This window comes from Cannabis sativa, chromosome 4, assembly GCF_029168945.1.
Source record: "Cannabis sativa cultivar Pink pepper isolate KNU-18-1 chromosome 4, ASM2916894v1, whole genome shotgun sequence".
In the NCBI taxonomy this organism is placed as follows: Eukaryota; Viridiplantae; Streptophyta; class Magnoliopsida; order Rosales; family Cannabaceae; genus Cannabis; species Cannabis sativa.
The window spans coordinates 49,731,738-49,742,857 of NC_083604.1; the positions used below are offsets into that span (position 1 = coordinate 49,731,738).

Sequence of the window (11,120 nt, forward strand, 5' to 3'; positions counted from 1 at the left end):
TGGGTTATGTCATGTTTACTATATTATACTGTTTTGGAAGGTTTGAGCAAGTTTGGTGGAAGTTTGATTGGTTTTTGGGGTGAAAAACCAGAAATCACTATGGCTGCCAGGAAAAAAAGGCAGGCCATTTTTCAGGCACACAAAAAAACGGCCGACCATTTTTCTCAGGAAAGGGGGATTTTGGGTTTTTCTCCTCAAGTCCGATCTGATTCGGGGTGTCTTTCGGAGTGGAATTCAGGGTGTTTTACAGATGGTTAAGCTAGTTTGATCTGGAGGAAAGTAGGGTAGTGTTCGATTGTGAGAATTATAGTTGATTATCAGAAATTTGATTAAGGTTTTTATTGAGTTTTGGTTGTCGTGACATAGGACCGGGATCGCCTAGCTTGTTTTCCACTCGAGTCGGCCCGTACGCTTGAGTTCAGAACTAAGGTAAGGAAAGTGGTAAGAACCGTATGTGGTTAAATATTAATGGTTGAAAGGCTATGGCCTTGATTATTATCAAGACTTTGATTAAATATTTGTTGAGCCTAGGTTATGACCTAGGGTTGGAAACGGTTAATACCGTTACGAGTAATTACTCTTGAAACCGCGGTTAGGTTTCTTACTTATCGTTTACTTCATCGGGCAACGATAGTGACATATACAGCTCGTGGTCAACGAGTGGTAAAGGGGTACTTTATAAAGTACCAAGATTGTGTGTTTATGATATTATGTAATGTGTAAACATGATGACATGAGATTAAATTGATAATCATTTTTCAGTTATTGTATACCAGGCCTTCTAATTCTTTAAGCGGCTTATCTAAAAGATTTGCGATATAACTAGGAAGACGTTTCAAATACCACACATGGGTTACTGGGCATGCCAATTTGATGTAACCCATTTGATATCTTCGTATTCGAGAATCAACAAACTCGACTCCGCATTGTTCACAAAATTTCGGGTCTTCTTTGTCATTTCCAATTACTCGATAATTTCCACAAGCACAAATCCCACTTTTTATAGGCCCAAAAATTCTTTCACAAAATAAGCCATCTTTTTCAGGTTTATTGGTTTTGTAATGAAAAGTGTAGGGTTTTGTCACCTCTCCAATTATTTCTCCATTAGGTAGGATTTTTTTGGCCCAAGCACTTATTTGTTGAGGAGAAACTGATCCAATTCGAAGTTGTTGATGTTTATACCGATCGATCATAGAAGAAAAATTCTGATTCCTTCCGATTAAGCGTCCTTCCTATTAATCTGGAAGTTCTTCTCAGATACAAGGAAATGATTCAATTCCAGAGCCAAGGATCGTAGTTCTCGAACAAGTAATCGAAAAGATTCTGGAGCATCCTCGGGTTTAGGTATTTGTTCACTTTTCTTGCTGAGTCTCTATGACTCACGGGTGCTTTATGGTGCAGGTAAGGGGAAAGCAAAGGTTGAGCAGCCATGAGTTCGGGGTCATATCAGCAATGTACATATCAGCCGTAGTGTCTCGGCCCAGTGAACAGGATGTTTCGTTTTGATAGTATTTTGGGATTAAAAAGTTTATATTGTTAAAGTACTACTAAACTAGTTTGTAATATTTTGAAAACAGGGGGTCCCCATAGTTCTCATTACTTATCTTCTGCTATAAAGAAGTTTTTACAAGTTTGATTTTAATTACAAAAAATTTTAATTATCCACACTTTTGGTATAATATAGTATCTATATAAGAATTTTATTAAATTGCACACACGTGGCGTCCCTGTTGGACAGGGCGTTATAACATGGTATCACAGCACCAAGGTTTTTAGATCCTGGAGACTGGTTTGATATGTACATTGGCTGCAAGGACTTGATCGACTCATGGTTCAGTAAGCTTTTAGTTAAAAGATAGTTTGTTAATTTTTTGATTGCCTGATTATCTGAATTGTGTTGATATTGGAATGGTGTGGGCAGTATTATAATATATGGAAATACTTATTAGTATTGTTATTACCTGGAATGTGACCGCAGGTGTATACCTACGCACCCAAGGCGGACTGGTAGGGGTAACCGCAAGCTAGCTGGGCTCGGGGCTACTGGTGAGGGCCAGAACCCTCCACCACCACCAAACTAGGAAGAGTTATATGCTGCAATGCAAGAGACTATTCGGCAGCAGGGTGAGCAAATCAGAGAATTAAGAGAGCAGCGAGCTCAACCTGCTCTAAACCCTAACTCTGATCCTCCGGCACCTCTGGTAGTGCCACCAGATGTAGGGAACCGTTTGGAACCTTTGTATGAGCAGTTCTGAAAGCAGAACCCGCCAGTGTTTGAGGGTGGTTGCTGATCCACTAAAGGCGGAGCAATGGATGAATATGATAACATCCATTTTTGATTTTATGTAGGTCGAAGATAATGACCGGGTCAGGTGTGCTACTTATATGCTGCGAGATGATGCCCGTATTTGGTGGGAGATTGTTTCTCAGGGTCATGATCTGAATAACATGACCTGGGAAGCCTTCCGGGCCTTGTTTTATGAGAAATATTATAATGAGTCTATTCGGGCAGCAAAGGCAGAAGAGTTTATACGATTGACTCAGGGCAGTATGACTGTGACAGAGTATGCCACTAAGTTTGACCAACTAGAAAAGTTTGCTTCAAATGAGGTGGCTACTGAAGCTGCTAGGAAAGTAAAGTTCATTCGAGGGTTGGATGAACATATCGCACGAGATGTGATTGTTGCTTCTAAAAAACCGGGGGTTGCTCGAACTTATGCTCAGATAGTTGAACTGGCCCTAGTTTCTGAGGGTGCAGAAGCTCAAATACGAAAGAAAAATATTGCCAGAAGGGATTCATGGAAGCAAACATCAGGTGCTGGTTCTGGTAGGGGTACTGATCACGGTGACTGCAAGAAAAGACCTAGTGAATTATCAGCTACAGGCCCAAACAAAAGGTTCCAGGGTAACCAAGGTTTCCGTCCTGGTGGGAACGAAAACTAACAGACTTTTCCTGAATGTCCGAGGTGTAAAAGGCCCCACCAGGTCGAGTGTCAGGCCAGGACCTGTTTCCACTATGGGGTGGTGGGTCACATGAAGAGAAATTGTCCACAGCTGCTACGACTATAGCAAAAGAAGGATGATACACCCACTCCTGCTCGAGTAAGGATGATACACCCACTCCTGCTCGAGTGTTTGCCCTGACTCAGGCTGAGGCTGATATTGGTCCTTCTACCGTAACAGGTCAGCTTTCTGTTGCTGGTATTTTATTCACTGTTCTAATTGATTCTGGTGCGACGCATTCTTATATTTCAAGTAGAATAATTGAAAAGTTGAATAGACCTAGTGATGTGCTTTCTAGAGGTTTTGGAACTTTGCTGCCTACTGGGGAGTTGGTTATCTCCAGCAGGTGGGTTCGATCCCTTCCAGTATTTGTGGAAGGAAGAGAGTTATCAGATGATCTGATAGAATTGAATCTGGAGGATTTTGATGTTATCTTGGGGATGGATTGGCTTGCTAAATACAACACCACCATTGATTGTAAAAGAAAGATGGTAACTTTTCAGCCTGAGGGCGAGGATCCCTTTGTATTTGTAGATAAGATGCAGGGATCCCGGATTCCCTTAATTTTAGAACTTAAGGCAAGAGATTTGTTGTGTGAGGGGTGCATTGGTTTCTTAGCAAATATAGTGGATGCTACCTGGGAACCACAAGCGTGACCGGAGCATGTCCTAGTGGTTCGAGAATTTCTGGATGTTTTTCCAGAAGAGTTACCGGGGTTACCACCAAAACGTGAAATTGATTTTGAGATTGATCTAATACTAGGAGCAGAGCCTGTATCAAAAGCTCCCTATAGGATGGCGCCTGCAGAGCTGAAAGAATTAAAAGTGCAATTACAGGGGATGATGGATTTAAAATTTACAAGACCTAGTACTTGACCTTGGGGTGCACCAGTTTTGTTCGTGAAAAAGAAGGATGGAACTTTACGAATATGCATTGATTACCAGGAGTTAAACAAGTTGACAGTAAAGAATAAGTATCTTTTGCCAAGGATAGATGACTTATATGATCAGCTTCAGGGGAAGATCGTCTTGTCTAAGATTGATCTTCGATCTGGTTATCACCAGTTGAGGATCCGAGAAGAGGATATTCCCAAGACAGCTTTCCGAACCCGGTATGACCACTATGAATTTCTGGTAATGTCCTTCAGATTAACAAATGCCCCAGTTGCATTTATGGACTTGATGAACCGAGTGTTCAAAGACTTTCTGGATGATTTTGTTATTGTCTTTATTGATGATATTCTAATCTATTCAGACTCAGAACAGACTCACAAAAGACAGCTTCGGATGGTGTTACAACGTCTCAGGTGTTAGCCCAAGATATGTCTCCAAGAGGGGGGGTGAATTGGAAATTTAAACTAATTTCAGAAACTTAAAAACCCCAAAGACAATTCATGCAAATATTTAAGTTTAATGCAATAACAAAGATAATCACAAGTATAAACAAATAATAAACTTGAAATGTAAAGACTTTAGGGATAGAAATTGCAAACTCTTGATTTTTACAAGGTTCGGTAGAACTAAGCCACCTACATCCTTGGTCTTCAAAGCTATGGGCCTAGCTTTGAGTTCCACTATCGAGCCAAGTTAACGGGCTTCACTAACCCTTACAACCGGGGAATTTTTCACCAAGGTTTTTCCCAAACCTCTCACAATAGTTTTCTTCCAAGGACTATCAACCTCACCGGATTGTTGAAGTGCCAATCTCACTATCGGATTGTTGTAGTGACAATCTCACTCTTCTCGAGTTGTTTATAAAACCGGTGTCAACCTCACCTACAACCGAGTTGTTTTTCTACTGGTGCCAACCTCACCTGTCAATACAATGAATATGTAATTTTGAAATACAAAGCCAACTCTCTCTAATAAGATAAAAAATAATGTAAAATCCTAGAGACAATTGCAAGCACACTAGAGAAGATAAGAACAAGTTTGGCTCAAGTGTGTGTGGTTGGTGTGTTTATGAAAAGATAATAATTTTTTAGCTTAGGACACTTAGAATGATTTTATATGATGAATAGAAGCTCAACCAACCTTAATTTTTGAGTGAAAAACAAGTTTATATAGTGTAGGAACAAAAACTAGTCGTTTATAGCCCTTAGCACATTTTTCAAAAAGAATCCTGGGAAAAACGGACTACCTATTTTAAAACAGACTACCTATCTGTGAAAAACGGACTACCTATTTTCAATAGGTAGGCCGAAATTAGGCAGGTTCAAAACTTGCATTTTTCGGCACTAAAACGCGCATAACTCTTTACTCGATTATCCGATTTCAAAAATTCTAATTTTGTTCTCTTAGTTAAACAAAATGTGATTTGGAAATTCAATCAAAAAAATTTTGAACTATCGTGTGAGAAAACTTGTTGCACAAGTTAGTGAATGGGCCAAAATTTGTACTTATAAACCCTAGTATACTATGCAAATCACTTTAACAAGACTAAAATAATTTTATACCATTTGATTGTTTGTAGTCTTGATGTAGATGAGCTTCCTAACTTGATTTGCATGTTTTGATCCAAAGTTGACTTTTTCCCGAGAGTTGACTTTGACTTTGACTTTCGGTTGACTTGACTTTTAGCTTTTGAAGTCCTCTTTTGGATAGGGTCTTGAATTCTTGATCTCTTGATGAAACTTTTGCTCTTATAAAGTATGAAGTAGTTGATATACTTGTTGAATCCACTTCTTTGATTATGTTTGACTTTACGAAGCAAATATTGATACTTTGTGAATTTGCTTGCAAAATGGTCAAGAAAAGATTAGTAACAAATAATAATCAAATATTTGTTTATCATCAAAATAAGTGAGTGATTGACTTTTGGTCAACATTCTCCCCCTTTTTGATGATATCAAAATATTTGATTATTTTAAAAGAAAGGAAAAGTAAATTGAAACATGTTGAGTTTAGCTCCCCCTTAATATATGCATATATTGATTTAAACTGTTATATGCATATATTGATTTAAACCGTTTTACCTTTGCATACTTATGGTTACCTTTTCTTAACATGACAAAGCTCCCCCTTAATCATATACTCAATAAACTTGTTAGTACTTGAAATATATGATTAATGCCAAAATAATCAATTCCAATATTTCTCCCCCTTTTGATTTCATCAAAAAGGGTGGCATAGGAAGTAAGGTCAAGCTAAATATATTTCTTCCCCTTAATCATACATGATATGACTTGTATCAATGAAGCCCAATAGGTAAAGAGAAATTTCAAAATGCATAAAAAGATGAAAGTTCATGTAGTCAAAACAAGTTTAAACAATCAATCTACCACAAAATATGTCAAAAACCTTGAAAGTAAGAGATACAGGTAAATAATGGCATAGTTATGATTTCAAACATTTTTTCATACCTCAAGTATGATAAAACAAATGTGTCCATGCACTTAAATCAATTAGATGACAAGAATTGAGACTCTTTGGTAAGTTTTTCAAAAGTTTAAGCAAAAACAATATATGTACCAAAAATTATTTCTATGCATCCTTTTTGAAAAATTCATTTTGCATAAGCTTAAACATGATTAATATAAAGTGTACAAGCTGGAAAAAAAAAAAAAAAAAAGCTTCAAAAATGAGAGATTTTGGCAAGTTTTACTTGTTTTGGTCATAGAAGGTCATTTTATGCAACTTACCTACCAAAAATTGATTTTATGCAAAAATTTCATGCAAACTCTTTTCTAACAGCTGATATATGATAAAACAAACATGCTCAAACAAGAAAAGCAGAAAAATGTCAAAAATCTTAACTTTTCGGTAAGCTTTTTTATTTGCTTGAAATTTAGAAATCTACCAAAAATGAGTTTCATGCAACCAAATTAAAAAATTCTTTTTCCAATAGTTTAAGAATGTTAGATGTGAGGTGTACAAACTTACAGAATTCAAAAATACTGAAAATTTATCAAGTTTGGTGAAAAACACTCTTTTAGGTCTTAAAAAGTCAAAATTATGCAAGATAGTACCAAAATAAAGATTTGAGCATTATTTTTGAAAAATACTTTTTGAGACAGTTTATATATGAGTATTTAAACATGTTAAAGCTTTCAAAACAATAATTTTCTCAACAATATGAAATTTTGGCAAATTTCACCCATTATGGCCTTAAAAGGTTAAAATAAGCAAATAACATACCAAAATTTTGTTCAAAGCATATTTCAATCAAGAAAAACCTTTAGGCATGCTAAATACACTCATTTGGACATGTTCAAATATATAAACACATATACTAGCCAAATATGTAAAAGTTCACATATTCACTAGTTCAAATGTATGTCCAAAGTTCACCAAAAATTTGCATAATGACCTATAATCTGAATTTTTCAGCATGTATAGATCAAGAATGTCAAAACTCAACTAATCAAAACTTTTATTCATAGAAATAGTATGTGACATACCAATTAAGCATGTATGCATAAGACAATGAACAAGAAGGATCAAAACCAAGTCAATTAACAAAACACTTCAAATTTCATTTTCTTTTCATCTAGGCATCTTAGTCACATCAAAATAAGTAGAATGAATAAGAATGATATTACCGGTTCCCAAATTTGTTCATTTGGGTTGTGTTCAAGAATTGACACATTCTTTTTCTATCCTTTTGAGACTTGTTGGTAATGTAGGAACTTGGGATTCTTCTTTAAGCATCAACACCCAAGAGCCAACTTTGGTTCCTCTTTATTGATACCTACAATACAAACTTATATCTTTCATTTTGGTACCCACATAACTTTGGGTCCTTTGATGTTAGTCTTTAAAACCTTTGGTATCCAAATAGCCTTACCAAAATAGGCATTCTTTTTCACATGGCAATAGGATTTAGTGTGACCATCTTGATTACAATAAGTGCAAGTTAAGTTCAAATTACTAGATGACTTAACAAAAAAATTCTTAAGTAATTTTTGTTTCACACTAGTGTTATATCCTATACCACTTTTTGAAAAAACACATTTTTGACTCCCAAGCATCATTTCAAAATTTTCTTTTCCTTTTGTAAAATTTTAAACCACATTGTTTACATCATCAATTTTAGCTTTCAAGTTTACAATATCTTTTTCAAATAAGGAACAACTTTTGCATTGGGTTTCAATCAAAAACTCATTTTCTTTTACTTTCAAAGCCTCAACTTCTTCAAGCAATAAACTTATTTTCTTTCTTTGAGTTGAGTTCTTAGCAAGCAATTTTTCAAAATCAACAAACAAATCATTAAAGGATTTTGATAATTCATCATAAGACATATCAAGTGCATCATCATCACTTTCACTTTCAAAATCACTTGTATGGTTAGGATTACTTACCTTATCATCAATGGTCATAAAGCAAGTGTTGGCTATCTCATGTTGTTCATCTTCGGAACTTTCTTTCTCGCTTTCACTCCAAGTAGCCACCATTGCCCTTCTCCTATTCCTCTTTCTCAAGGGACAATCCGTTTTCATATGACCGGGCTTTTTGCATTCATAGCAAGTAATTTGATCATCTTTTCTTGAGCTTTCCCTTGAGTTACTCCCTTTGTAAAATCTATTTGCATTCTTCTTGAACTTCAAAAACTTCTTAAAGTTCTTTGTGAGTAGGGTTATATCCTCCATATCACTATCACCATGCTCACTAGCTTCACTATCATCATGTGAAGTGGATTTGAATGCAATGGTGTTCTTCTTCTTTTTATCGACTTCCTCTTCTTCTTGAGCATTCATGAAAATCTCATGATTCATGAGAGAACCAATGAGCTCTTCCAATGGTAAAGTTGAGAGGTCCTTGGCTTCTTGGATGGCAACTACTTTGCCTTGGTAGGCTTTGGTGAGACTTCTCAAAATCTTGGTGACCATATCTTTTTGTGTAAGTACCTTGCCAAGAGAGTTCAAACCATTAGTAATAGTTGTGAAACGAGTATACATGTTAGCAATGGTATCATGTTGTAACATCTTGAAATTTTCATATTGAGTAACTAAAAGTTGAATTTTAGTTTCTTTCATGGCACTAGTTCCTTGATGAGTTACTTCTAACATTTTCCACATATCATGAGCCGAGGAGGCTTGCTCAATATTTTTAAATATATCTCTATCTAGTCCACATATTAAAGCATACTTAGCCTTAACATTCTTAGACATCATCTTTTTATCATTTTCATCATATGCATCATATTTCTTTATAGTTTCTACACCATTTACAACATGCATAGGAATGTAAGGACCATAACATACAATATGCCACAAATCAAAATCAATGGATTGAAGATAAGTTTCCATTCTAATTTTCCAATAAGGAAAGTCTACATCATCAAAGAATGGTGCTCTACTTGTGCTTAAACCTTCTAGCATGTTATTGTGTGAATTGCTTGGAAACGACATACTCTTAGATTGTGAAATCTACCCAAAAGTAAGAGCCCTTGCTCTGATACCAATTGTTAGAACAAGATATGTTTCCAAGAGGGGGGTGAATTGGAAATTTAAACTAATTTCAGAAATTTAGAAACCCCAAAGACAATTCATGCAAATATTTAAGTTTAATGCAATAACAAAGATAATCACAAGTATAAACAAATAATAAACTTGAAATGTAAAGACTTTAGGGATAGAAATTGCAAACTCTTGATTTTTACAAGGTTCGGTAGAACTAAGCCACCTACATCATTGGTCTTCAAAGCTATGGGCCTAGCTTTGAGTTCCACTATCGAGCCAAGTTAACGGGCTTCACTAACCCTTACCACTGGGGAATCACCAAGGTTTTTCCCAAACCTCTCACAATAGTTTTCTTCCAAGGACTATCAACCTCACCGGATTGTTGAAGTGCCAATCCCACTATCAGAATGTTGTAGTGACAATCTCACTCTTCTCGAGTTGTTTACAAAACCGGTGTCAACCTCACCTACAACCGAGTTATTTTTCTACCGGTGCCAACCTCACCTCTCAATACAATGAATATGTAATTTTGAAATACAAAGCCAACTCTCTCTAATAAGATAAAAAACAATGTAAAATCCTAGAGAATCGCAAGCACACTAGAGAAGATAAGAACAAGTTTGGCTCAAGTGTGTGTGGTTGGTGTGTTTATGAAAAGATAATAATTCTTTAGCTTAGGACACTTAGAATGATTTTATATGATGAATAGAAGCTCAACCAACCTTAATTTTTGAGTGAAAAACAAGTTTATATAGTGTAGAAACAAAAACTAGCCGTTTATAGGCGTTAGCACAATTTTTAAAAAAAATCCTGGGAAAAACGGACTACCTATTTTCAATAGGTAGGCCAAAAATCAGGCAGGTTCAAAACTTGCATTTTTCGGCACTAAAACGCGCATAACTCTTTACTCGATTATTCGATTTCAAAAATTCCAATTTTGTTCTCTTTGTTAAACAAAATGTGATTTAGAAATTCAATCAAAAAAAATTTTGAACTATCGTGTGAGAAAACTTGTTGCACAAGTTAGTGAATGGGCTAAAATTTGTACTTATAAACCCTAGTATACTATGCAAATCACTTTAACAAGACTAAAATAAATTTATACCATTTGATTGTTTGTAGTCTTGATGTAGATGAGCTTCCTAACTTGATTTTCATGTTTTGATCCAAAGTTGACTTTTTCCCGAGAGTTGACTTTGACTTTGACTTTCGGGTTGACTTTTGACTTTTATCTTTTGAAGTCCTCTTTTGAGTAGGGTCTTGAATTCTTGATCTCTTGATGAAACTTTTTCTCTTATGAAGTATGAAGTAGTCTATATACTTGTTGAATCTACTTCTTTGATTATGTGTGACTTTACGAAGCAAATATTGATACTTTGTGAATTTGCTTGCAAAATGGTCAAGAAAATATTAGTAACAAATAATAATCAAATATTTGTTTATCATCAAAATAAGTGAGTGATTGACTTTTGGTCAACATCAGGGAGCATAAATGTTATGCCAAGTTTAAGAAATGTGAATTTTGGTTACCTCAAGTGAGTTTCTTGTGGCATGTGGTAAGTAAAGATGGTATTCTAGTGTGAATTGGCAGCAGTTGTTTTTGCATTGAAAGTTTGGCGTCACTATCTGTATGGTGAGAAGTGTGAGATTTATACTGATCACAAAAGCCTCAAGTACTTTTTCACTCAGAAGGATTTAAATATGAGGCAACGACGAT

General features: G+C 35.6%; 1 protein-coding gene across 1 annotated transcript; it reads right to left on the reverse strand.

Moving 5' to 3' along the window:
* Positions 1-8,005: 8,005 nt before the first annotated feature.
* On the reverse strand, positions 8,006-9,352 carry LOC115713306 (uncharacterized). The gene is made up of 2 exons (XM_030641785.2): positions 9,002-9,352; positions 8,006-8,848 (listed from the first exon to the last, which is right to left on the reverse strand). The coding sequence occupies exons 1-2, from the start codon at positions 9,350-9,352 to the stop codon at positions 8,006-8,008; spliced, it is 1,194 nt and encodes a 397-aa protein (XP_030497645.2).
* Positions 9,353-11,120: the final 1,768 nt, after the last annotated feature.